General features: G+C 43.4%; 1 protein-coding gene across 5 annotated transcripts in view; it reads right to left on the minus strand.

The window, feature by feature from the left end:
- sema4d (sema domain, immunoglobulin domain (Ig), transmembrane domain (TM) and short cytoplasmic domain, (semaphorin) 4D) overlaps positions 1 to 23,866 on the minus strand; it is a 39,043-nt gene extending 15,177 nt beyond the window's left edge. The window contains exons 1-3 of one of the 5 annotated variants that reach the window (XM_030084364.1): positions 23,731 to 23,866; positions 15,210 to 15,325; positions 7,553 to 7,611 (exon numbers count right to left, since the gene is read on the minus strand). Coding sequence is in view for 3 of the 5 variants with exons in the window: in XM_030084362.1 (XP_029940222.1) it covers positions 15,210 to 15,247 (38 nt within the window). In the remaining 2 variants the exon portion in view is untranslated. Of the gene's footprint in view, positions 1 to 7,552; positions 7,612 to 15,209; positions 15,326 to 17,960; positions 18,257 to 23,730 lie in introns of those variants that run through there. The other 4 variants (XM_030084363.1, XM_030084362.1, XM_030084361.1 and 1 more) reach the window with 4 other exon arrangements.
- Positions 23,867 to 24,397: the final 531 nt, after the last annotated feature.

Here is a 24,397-nt window from a genome sequence, read left to right on the forward strand (position 1 = left end):
CAGGCCTCGCCATGGACTCCACTCCGCTGAAGAGGGGGTCAAATACACAAGGACCTATTGTTTACTGAAGATGAGGGTAACCTCCGCTCGGCTGCTCCCCACCTCCCCCATCACATCCACATCGTCGGTGCAGAGCCGTCAACAATGAACAGAGGGCGGGAGAGAAAGCACGGGACGAAGAGGAGAAAGGCATTGCTCCCCGTTCTCATCCAAGCCCTTCTGCAGTCTTGCCAATCGAATGCCAGGACAGCTTAGCTGGTGGGATCGCCCTCGGCCAAGTCAGTGTTTTCAAAGATCACACAAACCCCAGAGATAGGAAAGTATCCCATGAAGATGATGCATAAACTGTGTGATGACAGCAGCAGAAAAAGTGCTGGTAAAAGACAGAGAGGGGCACTGAATGGCAGCACTGTGACTGGATGAGAAAACAAGACTGAATCCTGGAGGACGACAACCTCAGACGCACACAACATGCTTTCAATTTTTGTGCAATCATAAATAACCCCCTTGTAGAAAAAGCTATAAACAAAACCCTCCAACTGCCTCCATGCATCGGAACATTCTGGGCCCCATTTAGGGCAAAGATTAAACTTTGAAACCCTTTGAGAGTCAGCGTTACAGTAGCAGAGAGAGAACACTGGCAGCTACCCGATGCTGCAGAGTGATTTAGAGGAGTGGCCACGCTGGCCTGGGATATTTAAGATGGTTACCATGCTGGCAGGTTTCTTTGAGGCCTTTGTGTTCCCCTCTCAGCTCCTTTGGCTGGGCAGGGAGGTTGACACCTGCTTGGGGCCTTGGGGTTCCCAGCTCTGCACTGGTAACTGGGCACAGATATTGGCAGGCTGCCCACTGAAGATGGAAGACAGGGAGCGCAGGAGGGGGAAACTGGAGCTCAGCCTATCAGTGCATGAGAACTTTGAATGTTCAGTACGTATGAAAAAGTCTTTTAAAAACTATGTTATTTTTGTGATGCAATCTGCAATATAACAAAGAGAAAAATCTAAGGGGGTCAGAATACTTTCCATATCCAGTAGTATTGCATAAGTGAGTGGAAAAGAGAATTAACTTAACAGTTTCAATTTGTGGTGCTGGTCTGAGGAGCTTATGCTGGGATAGTTATAAAAGATGACCTGAAATAGTTCATCAGGATCAGATTTGAGCAATCTGTGAGGGCTAGGATCTGTGAAATTTATTTTTTCCTTTGATTGCTAAAATTATGACAGTAATGGCAGGTGATTTATAAAGAAACCATAAGACAAATGCAGTCAAACTAGAAGACAAATAAAGCAGAGTCATAAATGAAAACGCTTTCTTTAAGGTACACCATGTATTGAAGGTGTAAATGCCTAGTAAAACGATTCTGGGTTGAATCAGACAAACACTAAACATGCACACTAACAAGTGATCACTCTGGAGACAAATCTCGTCATGCAGTCAAGCAGCACCTAAAAAGTTGTTCATATTCTGCTTGCTTCTTGGCTTTTCCTTTGTACACATTGTACCGTGTGCAATAGCTTACCTATGCCTCTACAGTCTTGTGAAAGCTTCACGAGCTGTGAATCACGCATATGGCGATGCTGATCAGGCGTTCAGATCATATCTGCTGATCCGAGTCGGCCACATCCTGACTCATCGCTCCTCACGATCAACCGCTTCTAATCTGATTCTGCAGTGAATTGCTCCTCCGACTTGTCACGTAGCTCCACATTGTGACTTCACAGCTTGCCACTTCATTCCCAATGCAGGGAGATGAGGCAAGAAGCTCAGCATCCTGTGAGCCGAGAGTGCGCTGAGGACACGGAGCGTGATGGGAGGCTGATGTGAGGGAGTCGGACATTCAGTGCCTGCCAACAGCTCTAGCCCCTCACTTCTTTTTCCCCTCTATGGCTCCCTTTTCCATGTACTCACTCATCATCAGCATCAATGCACAGAGATGCTCTTCTTCCTTTTGCCGCAGCATGCCAAGAGGCAGCAACCTTTTTTTTTCCCTCCCTGTTTGCTATAATACCAGAGCGCCTGGCCACGCACAAACAAATTGAGTAATGGCAAATATGCTGCGAGTGGTTCATTTTATGGAAAGAACATCTCCTCTGGCAGCTCAAACTGCTTCGCACACAAACTCTGCTCCAAGTTGTTCATCTTCCTGATGAAAATAACTTCCCCAGCTTAAGGTCTTATTTAGTAATCACGTGCCTGGGAGCTTTAGGGGGACGCCCTCTTCAATGCAACTAAATGACACATTTTTCTCATGACGACTGATCTGATCAGCAGGACAGTCTGTACGGTACCCACCCAGCTGTGGGATTGATGATAAGGTGACGGTAACAGCTCACACTACTTTACTGAATGCCTGTCCAATTGTTTTATAATGAGTAATAACAAAGAGGACCGTCACTGGAAACTGCTGGATAAACAAATCAAGGAGCTGCATGTGGATCTAAAATCCCCTTTAGTCTTTGCCAAGTAATGCCAGTTATGGCAAAAAAAAAAAAAAAAAAGATAAAGTCATGCAAGCAATGCAGCAAGCTTCTTTTGAATGATTAATGCACTAAAGTTCTTCCTGAACCCAGCAGCTCCTGAAGAACCAGCTGAATCCTCACATTTTAGGGCAGAAGCTGCAAAAATCTTCTGATTTTAACATTTATAATGCCACAGTTTGTAAAGACAAAGTAATATTTTGGTTTTGTGCCACTCGGTGGAAATGGGGAAAGTAATAAGGCATGAGTTCATTTGGGAAACTTTGACCTCATCCGTCTATCGAATCAATTGTTTACGGCAATTGGCTTCAGTTGCACGTCTATCCAGGGTCCATCCTGCCTCACATAATGCAACTACCAGACGCCACTACAGAAGATCAGATACTGAGGCAATGACAATCAGACACAGGTAGAGATTAGAACTCCACAGCACAATAACTCCAGTCAACCACCGGAGCTGTAAAAAGAAAAAAAGACATTTTCTGCGAGACCCGTTATGGCATCTTGCATTAACAGCAGTCGGTTTGCTTCTCTCCAGGGGGGATTGTGAATCATTCAAAAAAAAAGTCAGCGAGTAAGAAATCCCTGACTTGAAGCTAAACACAGAGAAGACGAGATGGCACAGATGGGGACAGATGTCTGCTTTGATGTCATTTACAGATTAATAGAGTTTGGCTATAGAAGTAGCTGAGACTCCAGCTTGATCGCGCGTGCACACGATTACGCCAGCAGTCGGCATCAAATCCTTCTTAGAAGAGCTGACAGGGGCCAAGAGCCCATCTTCAAATACTGCCAGATGCATCAGAGTTTTGGGTTGTGACTGCCCACAGCCTGATCGACTGTTTCTGACATTCAGAGTATAGAGAGCCAATGTTTTACAGACCGAGCTGGAGCAGTAATGTCAGCGACTCAGCCAAGGCTGACTATTGCGCTTCCATCACATGATCAAGGAGAACTTCCTGGCTGTGTTCCATTTGTTGGCAACTTAAAATAGTACACTCGATTAACAGAGCGAGAGTGTAAAACTAAAATCATTAATTCATTGACTGCCACCAGAAAATCATTCTGATTCCATGTGAAAGGCTGGCGCCTCCATTATCCATGTTAAAAATTTACAGTGCTGCATAGATCTCAGGTGTCATCACTGCAATTCATACATCTGGAGGCACTTTATACATTTTTTTTTTCCAGCTTCAGATATGCAGAAGTACTCACAGTAAGCTGTCAAGAGACTTTGATCAGGAAAACTGATTCGTCTCCCCTCGCTTTCAAGAACAGTGATTTACTCGACTTGGCGGGATAAATCAACACACAACAGTTACGGTCAAAAACCATCTGGAATTCACAGAGGATAGACATGAGCCCTCCGCTCAACTGGCAAAGTCACTGAGCCGAAGCCTCGCCCTGGTTCATATTAAAGCACGGCTTGTGAACAGCTGTACAACCTGCGCCGCGCAGCTGACTATCGCTCATATGGAGGGAATCATCTAAAAACCCTCAACGGATGACGCAACAGTGATGCAGCAGACAGCGGGCGTTATCCGGGGTGAGCTCACTCACTGACAGATGGGTGGAAAAGTGCAACTTTTCAAAAGCCAGATCAAGGATTACCAGCGTGAACATTCACCTTATTAATTCACGTGTAAGACGGTGATGACAACTGCATGTGGCGCTCGTTTCTGATGCTTGACAGGCTGGAAACAAACTATTTCCAGCTTCGCGCAAATGAAATCAGCGGAATTAAAATGTAGGTAAACCATCAATGACAGCCCAGATGCCTAAATTGAGGAAAAGAACTTGTGTGAAGGCAACACTATAGAGGGGATGTAAAATGAAAACCCTCCTATATAATTACTAGTTGTAGGGTCCCTGCTGAGCTAGCATGTCGACTTAAAGTGGCCACAGCAAAGGCAAATGAGGGGTCAGGTCCAGTAAAGGGTATATTTAGTCTGCCGATGGCAAGCTTTTCAAAAACAACACGCCCTTTCTCTGAGTCACATGGCTGAAAAACTTCCCTATAAACATACGGGCAAGTGAAATAAGCTAACTGCAGGAACAAGGATTACTGTGTGGTGTTCCCCGTCCCGGGACTGAATGTGCCTCTGTAGTCTGACATGAAAACATAATCATAAGGCTCTTTTTCTTTTGATTAAAAAGGAAGGAAAAAAAAAAGCACAGAGATTTTTTACAACTGACACCTGCAATGGTAGAAATAAAAAGAGAACTTTCACTTTGGAGGGGAGTCATCTTGACTACTTTGTTTCCTCCTCCAAAAATAGAAACAGCACCTACAGCGTTCAGTGCCAACAACACAATTTGTAATTATTGGAAGTAATAAAAACAGTGGGAACAACGAAATGAACACTAGATTTCCATGAGTAATAAGTCAAAACTTTTACAGCAAAAGTTTGAAGTGCAGGGACTTTCTCCTCCTAAAATGCACCACTAAAAACACAAATCCAGTCAAACATTTACTTTTGTCACTTTTGAGGTGAATACTGGTAATCCACCATGAAGCCTGGGGTCAGATGGGAGCCACCACTCACAGTGAAGCCGTAAACCTTTCACTTTATGTAATTTCCTTGAGGCTACTGCTTCGATGCTGGCTGGGCCTTGGGACGTATAATGTGGGACTATTTTGGGAAGCTGTGAAGCCCAGCTGAAGGTCTTGTGGTCCCCGGCTGAAGGCCTTGTGGTCCTAGATTGGCGAGTTGTCGTCACATTGGTGGGTTTTTTTTCCTTTAAACATCGACAGCCAAGGGCAGGTGACTACAGAGTGAAATACATCCGTGGCTGTGTGTTTTACATGGACCAAGATGCAAATGGTAAAAGAGGACGAGGCGAGTAAAGAATCCAAACAAATCGTCTTTCAAATTACAGTTACTAGGATTTCCCACCAGTCAGGAAACATTTGAATGGGGCTGTAAACATCTCTAAAACGCTGCTATATTTTCTCTCATCCTTTCTGCCTTTAAAGAGGACTCCATTCTCTCCTTCTATTCTATCCACGCAGTCTTCTGCGGGCTCTGATTTCACGGTGGTAATTTTGGCCGGCAGAGACAAAAACCTCCTTTGGAGTGCTGTGTGAAAACTCGCCCCATCACCCACAGGCTGCCACAACACAAACTGTGTGTCCTCCTGAACTTGGCATACCAGTACATAAAACACTAATTTCACCGTTTCCCTCTCGGCACAGAGTGGGATAAACAACACAAAGCCAAGTCTAAAAAAACTCTAAACACCTATCACACTGATTTCTCGTGATCTGGCCGGCAGATTTGGGTCAAGCATTCTACTCTCACACAGCACCGACACACACAGTTTACAATAACACCGGCAGATTAACCACTCAAGATCTGTGGTAATTATTTAAACGCCAGGTCCTCCATTTCACAGAAAAGTAAACAAAAGTTTGTTTTCCCTCTCTGGCCAGTCTTGTCAGCACATTGTGTCCTCCAATTCTAGCTATGAAGCTAATCATCTCCAGCTGACTTCTTTTTTTTTTTTTAGGATGTGCAGCTGACTCTTATAAAAAGAGAAGCATACATAAAAAGGTTTTTAAATATGCAACTGATGGTTACATACATGACCATACTCAAGCTCCCTGGTCCTGCCTGACCACTCATCCATTTACGCAGAGGCCGAGGCAAAGCAGCACTGCAGAGCTAGTCAGCCCAGGGATTATGAACTGGACTCGCGCGTCAGCAGTGAGATGCCCAGAAAGGTGCAGGAAGCACATGATGAAGGTTTGTGATAAGATCAACACATGGAGTTCTTGGACATTTTTCACACTAAAGCTACAGAAATAAACCTTTATTCTCAGGTCCAGCCTTTTGTATTTTGAATTGCTAACATCCATCAGCTCCCGCGGTCCAGCCTTTGCTGATCATTTTGATAAACAGTAACAGTGGGTGACACACGCAGTCCAATGACTCTGAATGGAAAATCTATCGAGTCATTAAGCTTATAATTGTTGAGAGAGAGAGATAAAAAAAAAGCAACAGGTGCTCAGAATCTCTTGTCATGATCATGAGCAGCTGCCCAACATCCTGTGTTTACATTTTACCATGAGCAAGGCCTCTGTGGCAGTAACCTGTACTTCCGGGTGTGTGCTTACTGGCTGTAGTGTTGATGTTGTGGTTATTTAAGCTAAAACCCGTGCTTAGAAAAAGCCACTGTACTTACAGCTTCTATATCAAGTTGCACGCTTACCGAGCAGCGTGCAGAGCTAAATTAATCAAAGACCAGACCCTTCTTTCTCTGCAATCTAAGGGGAAACTGGGGGCAGCTTTAAGGACTCAAAATCTCATTTTTAAAAAAGGCTTTGTGAAATTTTAACATCGAGTGTGCAAAAATTTCAATGATTCATACATATACCTCTGCTATAGCACATATTTGTGCAATGAAGTTGCACTGGGACTCAAATGCACATAATTTCTATTAACAGCTTTACCAGAAGTCATCACACCACTGAAAGTCTCCAAATGTTTTGATTCGTGGAACGATACAACCAAAATTAAACTGGAAAGCAGCATTTAACTGGACAATCACTGTCTGATAGAGAGTCCGTGCTTTCAAAGCAAAGAGAAAGGATTAAAGCTTGTTTTCCAGAAGTCTCTTTGAAGCCTGTGGATGCCCATCAGTGCATGATAGTATCACTATGAACACCATCACATACATAGTAATCAAGATGCCACAAACCATCTGCGAGCTTGGAAAACAAAACACCAAAATCATAGCTTAAGGAGGAAAGAAGCACAAATCACAGAGTAAACAACACAGCCAATGATTGGTGAAAAGATCATTAAAATAAAATAAAAAAAAAAAATACATGTTTTTTTTTATTCCAGCAAAAACAGGGTGAGGAGGAAGTCAGATAGAGGTTGCCCAGGTTTGGTCATGCAGGGGGGAGCACAAAATGATTAAAGCTCCAAGGTAGTTACGAGGAGGAGTGGGTGTGGGGGCTTGGAGAAGCATGCAGCGTTCGTGTTGAAGCATGCAGCCTGGCGAGCAGCTCAGTATCAGTCTGCACAGCAAACAGGGAGGGAGAACGGGAGAGGAGTAGAGTTTCTGACCTGTGGCTCCTTAAAAGACGCGACGCTCTTCGTCCGGAGAGAATTATAAAATCCTCAAGCTAGGGAGGGGAAGAAGACAAAAAGATCAGACAAGACGGTTATGAAGTGTCAGTGCCGTCAGAGGGAGGCTGGCTGAGAGAGAGGATGAATAGTTAGTACCATGGTTAGACAGGGAGAATGATGACTGCATGAACATTGAAACTGTCATCAAATAACATTTACATGAGCAGGAAAGATCACTCCCTTTACAACCACTTGAACCCATACAGCAAACGTAGTTGTGGGAAAGAAAGTGCACAATGATTTAATGATCTAACCACAAAGCTGTGATGTACACAGAATTATGTGAAGAGTCTTTATAGCTGAGGACAAACAAGTGATAAAGCACCAAACCAATCAACATTTTGTCTGAGCACCAGAGAGTCTGACAGGCATTTCACTTCCCCCTTTCACGTCCTTGTTGCTGGTATGACCAAACAAAGTAATCACCATTTAACACTGCTGACTTGCATCCGCTAAGCCCATGAGAGGTCAGCCACGAGCAGAGCTGAAATCTGCACAACCTTTAGTCTGAGAACAGCTTGCACAGTTCAGCGTTGTCACGTTGACGGAGGAAAGCCAAATAATGTTGAATTGTGCGTTTTCAGTCATTTTACTTTGTATTCGCGATTAAGTTAGTTGCATTCAGAGGGAAATGTTAACCGTAAGCTACACTGACACAAAATGAAGCTGAGACCGCTAAGAAAGAGTTTTTTGTTTTTTTTTCAGGTCACGATATGTTTTTGGAAAATATCACAAAATATGTGGTGCCATATTTCAGACAAGTGGGAAAAATTCTACTTATCCAAAATAATACAGGACGACAACCACTAACATGCGGCCATTGTCATTAATAACGATGTTGAAATCTGGAAAAGGCAGAAGGACTTAGATTGACCTATGCGTGACCTGAACTGAGATCTACAAAATATTTGGTATTATCTCCATATGAAATTTGTTCTAAATACAATGTACACACGATGTGTATTGATGCCATTTTAAAGGCAAAGAGTGGTCACGTAAAATAATGAATGTTCGTTTCTTTTTCAGCTTTTTTCAGTTGTTCAAACATTAATATGTCTGTAAAGTAGCTTTTGGTGGATTAATCAATTCAATTAACCAACACATTTGTTTGGTGTGAAGACTAAAAAGAAGGCTGAGGCAATTCTGTATTTGACCGACGCATCAGTGTTGTCCGGTAAAGACAATGAAACAAAGCGGGATGTCCTGCACATCAGACTGATCGTTTCAACAGCCAACAGCAATGAGTATGAATCACACATGGGGGAAAAAACACAGCACCACTTGTTGAGTTGTTGAGAGAGAACTGGAGAGAAACATGAATATCAACGTTCAGGCAATGGGAGAGTAAATAACCTAAAAAAAACTCCCTTTTTCATTGAATTTAAGAGACAACCGGCAACGACGTCTGAAATTTGTAATTGAACCAAAAAGACACTTTTGTAGAGACTTTCTTCTTTACACCAGTACTTTATATCGTTAGATTTTACTCCTTGTTTTGATTTATTGTGAAGCTGATGAAAGAATAAAGTCTGAATAAGCCATGCTGACGAAAACCGGGAATGTTTCTGTCTTATTTAGAGGAAAGGTCAGTGAATCACCAGAGCAATTAGGGATTCATTGTTTAAGAACAATGTCTGAGCAAACACTGTCGTGCTCATCCAAATGTTGAGATATTTTACTAGACAAGTAAAAACATCGATCTATTGTCACATCGACATAAAGAAAAATCCTAGGTTCACTACCAGCAATCAGATTAATTATTCACCTCTTCAAAACTCAAAAACTGCCCATACACAAATCTCACAATTAAAATAAATTGCAAAGTAAAACTGCTTGGCAGAACACTAAGCTGGTGTAGAAACATGTTCAGAAAGCCTAAATTGGACTTTAACACGCTTAAGGGGCCCCGACCATTTTATTGCAGCAGTGATGTGCATCATTTATAAAACCAAATGTAAACAAAGACTCAAAGAAATGATCTGTAGTCATCCGGAAAAATCCTTTACTTTTCAGTGCATAAAACAATTTCTTTAAGTAACTAAAAGAGAAGAAAGTAAAATCTTATTGTCATCGCGACAGATGGGTGGGCGTCCATTCACGACACTTTCCAGTCTGTTCCCTCAGACTGCTTCCCTGAACAAAGTGAAAACCTTTACAACAAGGCTGAATACATTCTCCCAGTGCAAGTACACCAGCATTATTCCCACAGTCCTCCACAATCCAGCTCTGTTTGAGTGGAAAACAAGGGCTTACATATTTACTTTCCCTGGACCGTAGTTCAGTCTGAGACTCATTTGTAGTTTCGGGTCCTCTTTTTACACACGAAATCAATCCCAAATAATTTTTTTTTTTTTTGCCAAATTTGTGTTAGAATATTTAATAAAGTTTACAAAATTTGGTAAAATCCCAAAGACCTAAATCTGTCTGAGTAGATGAAGCTGGCAACGCAAATACTGTCCCAGAATAAGGAGATAAATCTTCCAGACAGCAGAAATCAGGTCATCCAAATCAACCCAAATATGCAGATTCATTAGCATTTGGTGGGGTAAGCTACTGTAATGCAGACCCCCTGCTATACTGTATAAAGGAGTAATCAGATTATGTTAAGCAGTTATGATAGACACCAAACTACATTAAACTGGCAGCCCGTGGAAGGGTTTACAAAAAAAAAGAAAAATTAGGATGGCATCAACTGTATGAGAATGGTTTGATCAGGTTTCACTCTTTTTTTCCTCCATGTGTTGACCACAGTTTCATAATAGGGGCTGTTGAGGTGGAGAACATTTAATCATTACATTTCATCCATCAAATATTGATTTTGACTCCCCGTGCATTACAGCCACCACTTCAGATCAGTTTCATGATTCCCGGGGTGAAGAAGACAATTATTTATCAGCTTCAAGGTCAAGAGCCGTGCGTCATTTTGCCTATCGAAGGACTGTACAACAAGAAACTGCACCTGTGTCACCTTGGGTTTTTGCACCCTCCTCCTCTGGTCTCTCTGTCACTTGCTGCTCCCACATACAAAAAGAATCGAGCGCTAATACACGATGCGGAGTCGCGGCCTCTCGCCGTCTTCTGACAGCATCAATGGAGCACTGGGGGCAGATGACAGTCGCAGAAGATTGATGAGCCGCGGGGCAAAGGGTGTATCCCCCTCGACATCCACAGGAAGCACTTTGACTCGGCTCCCCTCAGCTCCCACAAAACCCCGTGACAGCCGATACAGAGGTTTTTTTCTATGCACCCACAAATACCGGTGACACCAGTGACACCGTGCCTTCACAGGTCTCGATTCAGGATATCCCGATTGGGTCTGGAGCCCCGGTGTGAGCCCAGCGGTGCCCCCTCACCACGCCCTCGGTGACACAGTGGTCTGGAGACAGCACAGAGAGGAAATGGAGATGTCACGGGTCTGGGGTGTTTAAATTGATGAGTGGACTTGAATGAGGACTGGGCAAAGCTGGCCTTTTGAAGACTCTTCAAGGCAGAACAAATGTGTTAATGACCCTACTTCAGAAACCCAGCCTTCAGTAAACATACTGACAGGGCAGACTGTTGCTTTTGCTCCACTGTGACACCAGTGTTTCTCCCACATGGAGAGCATAGGTTAGTATCTTGTGTCACGATAACTTTTACCCTCTTCCCACATAATACTAGCATTATAAATAGTCAATTTATAAGAAGTTCTGGATGGATATCTATATATAATACCAAGCAGTCAATAATCTGACGTGTTGTAGCTCATCATTGTCATCATGAGTAAATGTCAGGATTATGCAAGTCATTAGAGTTCATCCACTCAATACCAGCATTAGCGCCTTTAATGCTTCATTCCATCAAGTACAGAGATCCTTAAAACTGTCCCTACAACTGAGCAATATAATACAGTGATGGGGAAAACCGATTTTGTTTTTTCAGTGTTTTGTGACTATAGGACATTTTGCCGAACATGACCTGTAAAAGTCCACAGCTGCAGCAACCAACTGTTTTCATTCTTGGTTCATCTGCATGTAATCAATTGTCATTGCTTTGCCGTCAAAAATGTATATTTTCAAAACCCTGGAACAAAGGTTTTGTCCCAAATAGCAGTCATGTGTCCAGACAGCCCAACCACAAAATATACAGTTTACCATTATTGAGGATAACGGGAATCAAAGTTTTCATATCAAGCTTGAAATCCAATATTTGCAGATTCAAAACAAGTAATATATTGATTTTAGAAACTGAACTTTTTTTCCTGAATAAAGAGAAGCTAAAAGAAAGGCGGGGTCCACCCTATGTAGGTTGCCTTTCTAACGAAAGGGCAAACAGACGGACGACCACACAACCCCAAAACCTACAAACAATTTAAACAAACCTGTGTTTTGATTGGTAGAGAAAGAACATAGGAAAAAACATTCAAAAGCATAGGAAGAAAACACACACAAAAAAGATTCCACGTTCAAACCTGCAAAGCACTGAAAGCCAGTGATGCTCCAAAAAAACGGGCAATGGATTTATGCTTTTTATGCTTTTGTATTAGACAAAAGGCAGATTGTAGTTTAGACTGTGGGACTGAAATGCCCAATACTTCAATATTTAGCTGAGTTTTCTGAGAGGCAGGAGCCGTTGCAGTTCAGTGTAACCAACTTCTGTCCTTGCTTGCTTGAGACAGACACTGACAGGTCCTTGACCGAGACAGATAGGCGAGCACGCAGTCATACAGAAGCCTGGGAAAGGCCACTCATCTCTGTGTCGTTCCAGTAAACCCCTCTCTCCAGCCCCTCCCTCTCGTTCTCTCACATACACACGTGTGCAGCAGCCCCCCCCCCCCGTAATGTCCATCTATAAACATACCGAGACACTGACAAGGTTGTCAGTGAGCAGCGACACAGGTGGGGAAGGAAAGACAAACATGGGTGACAGGAGGAGGAGGAGGACAGGGACAGAAAAACAGGCTTTGGCTGTGAGAGAGAATATTCTGGCGTGCGGATGACGCTTGAAAAGAGCCGAGGGAGCGAGGACAAAGACAATGAGGAGCTCTGAGTAGGAGGAGGATTCTCCGGATGGAAAACAAGAATGGAGCTGTTGCATAAAGAAAAATGATAGTATGGTTTCAGGGTTTATGGAGCGACATGTTTTTCCATGTTGCTTTTGTTTTTTTCTACCCCAAAGACAGGAACGCACTTGGAAGTGGAATTTACTGAAGACGTTTACTTCAAGTTTTCATTTGCCAAGTGACATTTTTAACAGAGACTGCATTCTTTTTGTGAATTTGTTTCCTTTTATCAGCATAATACGATACAGTGAACATTGGTGCAATCTAGTTAGGAAGAGAAAAAAAGAACAACTAGGTGAAATTCTTGTACTCTGAAATCGTGCAGGGAGGGTTCATAGACGCTGTACTTCAGTGCACAGTCACACACACACACACGCACACACACACACACACACACACACACACAATGCAGTGTGTTGAAGAGGATTATCCAGGCTTGAATTTAAACAGAAAGAATCCCTGTCCAGGAGCAAATCTGGCTTTAGAAACTTTCCTTATCCCAGAGCATCCTGGTACAATAGGAGGCTGATCTGAAAACCCTGCAATTGAAACATGTTCATTTTTGAGGGTATGAGAGCACATCTGTAGATGGATAATCAGCGATCCATGGAACGTGAAGTTCTGAGTATAAAACACTGTGGAAAAGCCCTGCGTACATAAACTTTAGGACCGTGCAAAATGCTGGAAAACACCAGGAAATGCCAAAAGAACCCAAATATGAGGTATTCCACTTGTTTTTGAAGGCTCCACGGCCCAGCCTGGTCCTGGGAATACCAGCTGGAATGCACATATCTGAAGGAATGCCTGCTGATATTCCACTAAGTGTAAATGTTTGCTCATGAGCAAGCAAGAGGGGAAAAAGTTTGCGTGCGTGTGTGTGTGTGTGTGCATACTGGAGAGAAAATAACTTGCCGTCCTACTCAGGCTTTTCTTGAATCTTAAGCAGGCCCATGTCGAGGGAGTCTTTGTTCACCGTCACTGTCGGGGGGCACGTCCTCAAACTTTTCCCCTCACTTCCTTCTAGCATCACATTTATCATTCTTCCCAGGCAAACAATCCTCCCGCAACATGGACTAGCATCCAGCACACAATAAACTGCCCCTCCTTTACCCCTCAAGCAGTTGCTGGGATACCTTTCACGCAGTGGAGCAGCATGTCAACAACATCATGTCTTACTTACAAAACTCCAAATTTGCACTTCATTCAGTTAAAAAAAAACAAAAAACAACAACTTTGTTTTGAAAACATAGTTTCTAAGAACACAGTTTACTTCTTTACGTTGTATCCAAAACACAAAATGCTTCGACCCGGGAACGTCCAGCTCTGCTCCAGAACGCATCGTGAAGAGTGCAGCTGAAGTGGTGCAACCTTCTAATTTGCAAGAGAAATCCCCCCCAAGGCCAAATATAACATTATCCAACTGAACTTTACAGCTTGATGCACAACATTTTATTGCTGGCATTATAATGTGCTGGTGCTAGTTGGGAAATTACCCTGAGGCCTGTTTAATAGAAAGCCTGAGTGACTCACCCGTGGCCCCCCTGCCCTCCTGTTCCTTTCGCCGCTGCACTCTCAAAAAGGGTGAACAGGTGCATCAATAATATGTGGAGAGATGCTGGAGGTTGACTAAGTGCACACAAACAGTGAATTACATCAGCCTCATTTCACCTAACAACAGCAGCTTGGAAAATTCCCATAAACCACCTCTGCCTTTCCACTGATTTCTGTGTATCTATTTTCACTACAGTTTATCAAAGACATTTCAATGCAACCAGTTTCTTTGGTTTTGTTAGAGGGTATTTTTCTTCTTTTTTTTTTTTTTTTTTACCCCCAGCAACCTTTTTCTTGCTCTGTAACTTGGACATATAATAGTCCTTGCCTTGTTTGGCCTCTGGTGTTTTTGTGCCTCTCGCTTTCAACCGATTGGCCAGTGCCACTTATTCCACTCATTATGAACGCCGACGGCAGATTATTTTGCTTACTGCAACCAAATTCTCCATCCTCTATAGATAAAACTCCCTTCCAAAGAAGTGCTGAACTGGGAGACAATAACAAAGTTGACAAAAGAGAGTAACAGATAGGGAGCATAGATAGAGAACTAATGCAGAACAAAAAGGGGGGAGGGAAGAGAGGAGATGAAGAAGAAACCACAGGAGAGCACAAAGAAGAAAAAAAGGAGAAGAGGTTGTATGGAAAAAGGCTGAAAACCCTTTAAATGACAGTGTTTTGTCAGGGAAATAAAGACCAGCTAACAGCAACATACCAACACAGTGGACAGGAATGCAAATCAGCCCTGATGCAAATGTCATACGTCTTCGGGGGCAAAACAGACTGTCATTATACCAACCCCCCACCACAACACACTTCTCTCTGTGCTGTCTGAACCCCCGTTTCTGCGCTGAAAGACATCAACACTTCCAGGAGACGTGTAACCGCGAGAGACAGCATCGTCTTCTTACTTCACACTCGAAACAAAAGGGGCCAGAGTACAGTGGGCCCTTCACACAGACAATGTAAACACAAACACACTCTCAAAGAAGATGAATCGCTTACTTGTCCGTCATGGCGTCGGCTAGCGAATATTGATTCATTAAATCTGCTTTTCGCTAATCCTCACACGGCTGGAAACGATTGAAGCTGAAGCCCAGGGCCAAGGTCACAGCACAGGTCTGCAAGAAAGATTGAAAGACACTGGTTAGGAGTAAATCATGCATTCACAATTAAAGCCGTCACTCAAGAAATGTAATCCAGGATTGACAACAGTCATTTAAACTTTTTTTTTTAAAGCCTATCCAAACCTCTAGTATTGTATTAAAACAGCTTGCTGTACTTCAACACTCCTTAACTTGCAAACAACATGCAAACTCCACGATACACCTCCACCACAAACTGGGAATCGAACCAAGCATTACAACAAAGATGAAGCTGCCGATATCTCACCGTAACCTCTATAAAATTAGGAAATTGAATTCCCCCCCCCCCCCCCCCCGTCCATCTTCGTCCTGAAGTATTCGAAAACGTAATTAGGGATGACATTTTTTGAGCATTTTTCAGTTTCACATGTTATGCAAGTCAAATTGCTTTTCTGTAATGGGAAAAAAAACAAAACAAAAAACTTTCCAACAAAGGTCCGAGTGTGGACTGCAGGTTCGTAAAACCCAGAAAGGGGGGAAAAAAAAAAAGTCCAATGAACGGGCAAACAGGCCACGGTCCAGTCCTGGACTAACTTTGTAGACATGCTTCACTTGCTCACAATTAGCCGAGCAAGGTCTGGTCTCTTCAGCTTTCTGGGGGATACTGTTGCCATAGTTACCTAAGCAGCCAACCAGCCAGCTAGCTAACACAAATAAGAGTGCACCAAGAAATCCACTGGGTAGTGAGCAGTCAGCGTGAATCCAGTCGCAGATGAAAAACGCTCTGAAAAGGATCAATGAAGCTTTTGGTTGACAATCAAAGGTTGACAAATTTGTCAATCGTCATTAATGAAAAGCTCATTAAATTATTAAAGCACCTTATGTTGCAGAAATCTATACAGCACACCTCTAATGAGGCATATTAATGACTGCACATAAATCAACAGATTTACTTTGCTGCCAGCTTTATGATTCTGAATTTTTAATGAGGCTCATCCTGTGTCCTGCTGTCTGATCAGCAATCCCCTAACCTGGCATTAGCTCCTCAGATTATCTGCCTTGAAGAGATTATGATAGCAGCATCATTACAGCCATACTTTATATCCTGTTAATGTGATATAACACAGATTGCAACCTGCCAGTGAGAGACTTAGTGCCTGTAAGCAGATAAAAGCCAAATGACTTAGTGTCAGTTAAGTAAGACAGTCAAGAACAAGAGCGGAGGTGAGGTCTTGACCCCACCCAGTCTGACCAGCCTCTAACCCAGACAGGGAGCCAGCCACCAGCCTCAGAGCCAGTCAGAGACCGTCTGTGTGGGGACTAGAGCTAAATGGGCTGATGCATCGTTTTTTCCCCCATCCTTACAGCTGCTGCTCATCTCCCCTGAACTCTGAACTTGGGATCTGAAAGGCGTCTCTTTTTTCCGATGCATTTACTGACCTGCCAGAGCGAACATTTGTCTGTCTGTCTTCAGAACGTAAACATGCATTAGCTGGATGCACGCAAGTCATCTCCGGCAGTCAATTAGGAATCTTTTCCTTCAAGTATAGCTCTGTTTATGGGAAACAACTATGAAGAGCAAACACTCCAATATTGATCAAATTAAGCAGATGTTTGAATCTTCAATACTACCAAGATACAATGTCAGCTTTTTTGTTTAACAGCACATTAAGTGCATCCTTGCCAGATATAATTTCATTAGTTAAAAATTCAAAAAAGCCAAAGGTCCTCCTTTTGCATGAGGCGACTACAAACCACCCAAGTATGGGAGCGTCACACGATGATGTCCTATGCTCACTGTGGTGACAATCCACGTAGCCTTTTCCTACAAAGCCAGGATTTCCTTCCCCAAAACCCCAAATTAAATTGCCGCCGTCTCTTCCTCGTGCAAACAATGATGCAGAGCTCAACTTTCACAGCACAATGCTCAACATAGAGCATTTACAGAGCATCAGCTGTGCTTCAAGACATTTGCAGCTACGAGATTTAAAAGAAGGGTTTCATGAACTGCCAAAAGATAAAGTCATTTCCACATGTGCACAGCAGAGATACAGATGTGCACAAAGCTGGAGAAGCAGTCTTCTTTGAAGTGAAGTGATAGCACTTGAAAAGACATACCGATGAGCTGCGCCCTGCACTCTCAAACAATTAAAACACGTTTCTCCCACCGTTTCCAAGCTTGTCTTAAGGGAACTGACTTGTGGTACAGTGAATGAAAATCTGAGGCTGGGTGGGGAGAGCCACTCCTTCCCTTCTCTAAAGAAGATTTATGGACACCCTGCCAAGAGAAGACAAACACTTCCCACATCTTACAAACAAAACATCAACATTGTTCTAATGCTTGAATTTGAAAAGCACGCAGTCGTTCTGAATCAGAAAGCAGGTTCAGTGAACTATCTGGGAAATTTCTGAAATAAAAAGACAACACATTCCCACTCGCAGCATCATGAGAAGCCACCACCCGCCACAACAATGAATTATTTACCTCTCAGATGAGACTTGAGTAAAAATAGCATGTGCCATGCTGGAGACTCACCACTGCAGAGTCAGCTTTAAATATCTCTCTTCTAGTATTGCAGAAGGAAAAAAAAAAGGTGTCAACATTATCAGAGGCCAGCAGTCAACAGACCCGGCGGTGTCAACACAGCCTGCCGCGCGACATAAATCTTACCATAATCTGAGGGGAAGATCCTGCAGGTGGAGAGCGGAGGAACGCTGCTGGGTATTCTCCTCCAGCTTGGCTCAGTCGCACAGTTACTACTGGGAGAGCCACCAATGGTTTGCATGACCGGTGAGAAAAATAAAATATGAACATCCAACACGACTAGTCTGTCACCTCCTCCCTTTCCATTCCCCGGTCAAGCTCCTATCTCACTCTCCTTCCTTCAGTCTCCTCCTGCCACCACTCTCTCCCTCTCCCACAATAAACACTGAAGAGGGGAAAAAAAAAAAAAGGAGCGCAAGATGCAGCAAAGGGTGGGGAGATAGTGCTTGCATTCAAGACCTGTTTCACTTTGCCGACGGCGGTCTCTCTCCATCCGAGTGTGCACGGGAAAGGCAGCGCCGCCTCTCTCCGTGTCACAGCAGTCGAGCGCCGGCTCGCCGGCGGACAGCGACAGTGCAGAGATCGCGCCTCTGGAAAGCGTCAACGCACACAATTGCCGAGGCGGGGGAGGGGGAATTTGGGGTGGCGGGTGAGGGGAGAGAAGACGGGGGGGGGGGAGGGTGCCGGAGGTTAGCAGAGAGCATGCATGTCTGAGGGAGTGTGTCTATTGTTGTGGGGACATTTTTTCCCTCTTTCCTTTAAGGAGCGACTGAGGACAGCAGGTTCTCTCAGTGCAAAGGGGATGTAAATTACGCATCGAGGCGTTTAAAGGGACGATGCTTTTGTTCAAAACTAAGTAATCTACATTAAATATGCACTGAACAGAACCAAATTCATTCAAAACAAATTCACCATCAGATTGTTTCTTTCTCAAGAGAGAAATATTTACAGTTCCAAAGGTAGCCAAAGAGTCTCTTTTATGTCTATGACAAAGCAAAAACAGGAATGGGAAAAGAGAACCTATAAAACCCTGCTGCCTTCAAGAAAAACAGCAAAAAAATAAAAAATAAAAAAAAAAGAGAAATAAGTTTTCCCCTTTTTGTCGTCTCAAAAGTAGTAAGAAACTTCGTTGTTTTGTTCTTAAATTTACTCAGTTGCAACATTTCTTCAACACTTCCTGGTAGAAAAAAAAGAAATGTTTCCAAAATGTAATCTTGAGATCTTATCCATGCGAAATGAAGATTAAAATGACACAACAAAAGTATTCCGAACATAATTCTGAGGTTTACCACTGTCCACCTATACAATGCACAAAAGACAGTTTGCCAGTTTTTAATTTCACAAGACAGTTTTACTTTCCAAACCAGCACAAGCTTCTTTTGGAGCTTTTTCAGACTGGTTTTACAAATGAATTATAATTTCCAGTCAGGTTTTCCTCAACACAAATCATTCGAAAACACCTATGTTCTATTGGCCCAAATAAACCCTGTGCAAGCATATGGGGCCTGCCATCAACAGCTTTACAACAGTAAAGACAGCCACTCCAGCTGCAGACATTAAACTGCATGTCGGCTTTAAACAAATGATAGAGAGTGTTGGTTGAACTACAGCATTGCAGATAAAAAGTCAGCGGAGTCAGACAGTGATATCCTCCACAGCTACAGAATGTACTGTATGTCGCCTCGCTCTCCATTCCCTTCCAGCTCTGTGCCCTCAGCAGCACAACGCTGGGAACCTTTTCAAAACATCAAGCGGGCTGTCGATAGCGCCACAGCGGAGGATCACTAAACTTCCGCAGCTGTGGGTGCAGCGTCTTGGGAGTCTTTGAAGATTTCCTCTACAGTTGTTCTTATTAATGCAACTATTGTCACTAACATCTACCAACATCCTGTGCCGTGTCTCCCAACACACCAACTTCTTTTTCTCAATGAAAGCAATTACAGCAGCCAAATCTCCCAGGGTGTGGACTGCTCCTCGGTTTATTGTTACAAACTGTGCTAAAAAAAGAAAAACATGACACCCAGCTTAACACATTGATCTAAAACTGCCGTTCAATCACAAGATGGGTTTGCTTAGACATTTCTGGAATGCGGCAATGCATTCAGCATGGCCAGTAACACACCAGCACATGCATTAAGTGGCTGCACATGCCACTGTCTGCTGCCGATACCAAGCCAGATGCTATTCTGTTAGCCAGGAGGAAATTATTCCAGCCCGAGGGTGTCGGGCCACTTGGGTGTGGTGGGGGGAGGTTTGTGTCTTTCAAAAAAAAAAGGAGGTGGGGGGTCGTCGCAGATGTCCGTTTTATAGAGGCAGCACAGCACACCTCGACATCAGAGCAGCACAAGGCTGACCTCTGACCTCCAGCTTCCAACTCCTGCAGCACCAAAACAATGAGGCGGCTGCAAGCCATACATCACACTCGCCCACCTGATTTCCTAAAGCGGTGACATCAAGGGCGATCAGCATTGTTCAATGTCTTTAAGCAGGCGCAACGTTTAAGTCTGACTGAAACGGAGACTTGCGTTTACAGATTCGTCTGCTGGGAGAAAATTAGATCACTGATGAACGGGACTGAACAATGCAGGCCCTGTTTGTCTGGCAACAACGCAGCACCTTTAACAGTGACCTCCACAGAGGGACTTGAAGTGCCACAACTAAGATTAGATGCCGATATGACACCCTTCATCGGTCAGGGAAGCTGGCAGAGAACCAAAAAAGTGCATCTGATGCCAATGAATAACCCCCATCAAATCCATTAGAGGCTTACCTAATTATGTGACTTTCAACCGCTTTAGAAAAGTGCAGGGGCCTTTAGGTAGTTAGATAATTGTGTTTGGATCCGACCATAAATACAGGAAACGTAGTTAATGTGAGCTCCCTATAAGCAACACTGGCTAGGCGCCAGCAGGAGCCGATCTCAATGCTCCAATTTTTTTTTTAAACAAGAGTGAAATCTGACAAACAGCCAGCGCTCAGTCTGAAGTCCAAACAAGGCATCCAAGTAAATAACCCCTGACATCCAAAACAAATGCCATTTCTGCACAAAGTTCAAGTATAAAACAAAGCTCTCTTTCAGCCACGTAGCTCCTGACTCAATTTGCGTTTCCTCTCCATCTCAAATTGATTATTGATTTAAAAAGGACTTTAAAAGAATTTCTTGCGTGCCTGTGCATGGTTATCTTTAACAAGCTGGCGCATTCAGTCTGAATATATTCAGCAGATGTGAATCTTGTGCTTCCAGTTTAAGTAGGGAAAAAGATAAAAGAGGCCAACTCAAAAGATAGATCAGTTACAAATCTAAAACAACTAAAACAAATCAGACATGTGTGTTGAAAAAACTGACTAATTGGTATTCACTAAAAAGGATTTAAAAAGCAGGAGAGTCCAGGATGAACCACATAAACAAATCGCTATTATATAAATCAAGAGCACACTGAAATGGAGCTAAGGTCATAGTAACGTGACTACTTTTCAATCATAACTTGAAAACGTTTACTCTTTCAATCAAATAAAGAAATGTGCTCGTGGTAATGATTACCTTACAGCACAAGTGCAACTTTTGACCTGAGGGAAAGTGACAGGCTGAGCTGCTCGGCAGCACACGGCCACTGGTTTAATGATTTGTGCCCCTGTGAGTGAATGATCACACAGTAATATCCTGCTATAGCTTGGCCTCCGGGCCCCCCACCCTGAGGGTCTGCCTGACATGATTCTGGCTCGCCCGGGTGCCAGCCAGCCCGTCATATTGACAAGATCCGGGCGGCTGGCCCCCGTGGCCCATGTGACCCTGCCAAGGACCTGTGGAATCAAAACCGATGAGGCAGAAGAATCTACTTATTGAGGATGAGAGGGAAGGATGTCACAGCCCCATGCAATTTAGAGAAATGCTGAGCAAAAAGGAGCAAGAGGCGGGCCGAGTAATGGCACTAACTATGCAGTGGAAAACAGATTCCGAAAAAACAACAATCGAATTAAAGGGGGAAAACTCCATAGCTGGCACGGTCCAAAATTCCACAGTGCTTATGCAATGCAAACTAAGCCTGTATATAAAGTGAGGGGCGTTTCTTTAACGCAAGGGGCATTCAGTCAATCTGTGCATTTATTAAAAAGGCTGAAAAGCAATGAGGAAGGGAGACAAATGCTGCAATTCATCAGGGCTTGGGTTGCAACCAAAGACAAATTGTTCCTCATTATTCTGAAGAGAAGTGAACCAGTTGATTATCTTTACTTCATATGTAAAAACAAGAAAAAAAAGGTTTTTTTATAATATCCTAAGGCCAAACTGATTTAAAAAAATCAATTCATCATCATTTTCTGTGCAGGAATGCTGAAAAATATATGGGGACATTCCTTGTAAAAACTTAGTTTTTTGTGCTTTTCATAACCTCGATGACAACACATTGAATAGTCACAACTAAGCTGGTGTGGGGCGGACCTCTTCGGGGGGGATGCCAGAGAGCTTCAGCAGGTAAATCCTGAGCAGGGGGATGCCTCTTTCCAGTGAAAACTAGCTATGTACTACTGGAGACTAAAACATGGTGTGAAAGTTCTAGAGCTCACAATGTTCTGATTTAAAGAGTTTTGTTAAACACATATCAAATTGGGGCAGAGGTGAACTAGAGGTTAGACAAGCAGACTTGGGACTGGAAGATGGCGGGTTTGAATCCCATGTGAACAAGGCCCTTGACCCCCATCAGGTACCCAGAGCACCATACTATAGCCACACCTCTGCATCCTAAAACTATGATGAGTCAATGTGGGGGTAAAAAAAAACAAAAAAACAAAAGAATTTCCCCAAAGGGATTAATAAAATATAGTATTTATAGAGGAACCGATAAGCTGTGCTGTTAAACAACTGAGTAGTTTCCACCTTAGCTTTAATATGAGAACAGTCAGAGGCAGAGTATGAGCGCATCTGTCTCTGAAAGTCTGTGGTTTGCTGCAGAGTTGACAAAGGTCAACAGAAGGCGCTTGATGATGATGATGATGTGCTCTGAATTATACAGCAGAGAGCCAAGAAAACCATACACACACACACAAACACACTCTTCAGGATTTGGGCTCACCAGGCCAGAGGGCAAACGGTGAGACAGAAAACAGCAACTCCAATAACTTGTTATTAGTCCCCACAGTGCTCTGCAGACTAGACATCCACGCAGGTGAAAGGTTTATGAGCATCCAACTGATCAGCCCCAGCCGCATTCATGTCCCGGCACTAAATACCCAACGGGGGTGGACGGGCACAGCTCAAACACATCTTCAGACACGTGAAGAGAGTGCAGGCTGCAGGTATCCATGTCTCCTGGTGGCATTTCGGTGGCTCCTTGCTCCGTCCATATATAAACTGTGGTTACGTGGCCGTGCGCTCCACTGCTGTCAATGAAGCTCTTTTGTTATTTCAGTGAAAGAGCACCCTTGATTTATGCATGCCAAGGGTAGAAACCCCTGAATGACCCCCGGGTGCAGGAATGGCATTCTTCAAAGGTGCAAAGGGAGTTTAATATTTAAAGAGAGGTTTGTGAGCTGCAAAGAAATATACGTTATAGTTTTCTTAACACTTCGATGGCCGGTTCAAAAGTTTTGCAAAACAAAAAAAAAAAAGTTATTCTTTCGCAACTGGGCTTTAAAATGCGACGGAAAACTAGCGTAAAAGTGTTAAAGCGGGGTCAAAAATGCACAAGAGCGCAAGAAATGTGGGTTAGTGCCATGAAATGTGCTCGGTGGGGGTTTAGGAGGCAACAAGTGCAGCCGAGTCTGAGGTCCGCGACAAGCACGCACGAGCACGACGGAAAGCTCACATAAACCGGGCAAAACTCTCACCGAGCCGGGCCGAGACTTTCCCTCACCTGCGGGGGATTTTCGAGGGGGATAAAAAAAAAAACAAAGTACTCACTGGTGCGGAGGTTTCCTCTTCGTCCCGGCGTGTACAGGAGATGAGGGCTGCAGCGTGTCAACGTCCGGCTGGCTGGTCGCACCGTGTCTCTCAGCTCAGCATGGCGGCGGCTGGAGCCTCACACTGCGGATTCAAACCTCTCCGGGCTGAGTGATATCAACAGACAGGGGGAGGGAGGAGAGGGAGAGGGAGAGGGAGAGGGAGGAGGAGGAGGAGGAGGAGGAGGCAGCTGCAGCCAAAGTATCCCAAAACTTGAAAAACAGTCTGAACTCCTCACCTGATTGTTCTGCCAACCGTTTCTTTTTTATTGTATTTCCTGCATTGTTTTTTGCTTTACTCCTTTTATTTTTTTTTCAAAAAATTATTTTTTCATGTTTCTTCTCTTTTTTCATGTTGTCATAGATTTTTTTCTTTTCTTTGTGAATTATTTTTTCTGTTTTTGTTATTTTATTATTTTTCTTTACTGTTTACTTTGTCTTCCTCTCCATGTTTGTTTGTTTGTTTGTTTTTGCTTTTTTAATCAATATTTTTATATTTTTCTTCTATACTGGTCTTTTTAGGTAAACCTTTATAGTCTTTTTTTCTATTATTTGTTTAATCGTGTTGTTGTTTTCTATCTTTGTACTCTGATTTCATTGTCTTACCTTTCCTTTTTATTTTATTATTA

Source organism: Salarias fasciatus (genome assembly GCF_902148845.1).
Source record: "Salarias fasciatus chromosome 7 unlocalized genomic scaffold, fSalaFa1.1 super_scaffold_4, whole genome shotgun sequence".
Lineage (NCBI taxonomy): Eukaryota > Metazoa > Chordata > Actinopteri > Blenniiformes > Blenniidae > Salarias > Salarias fasciatus.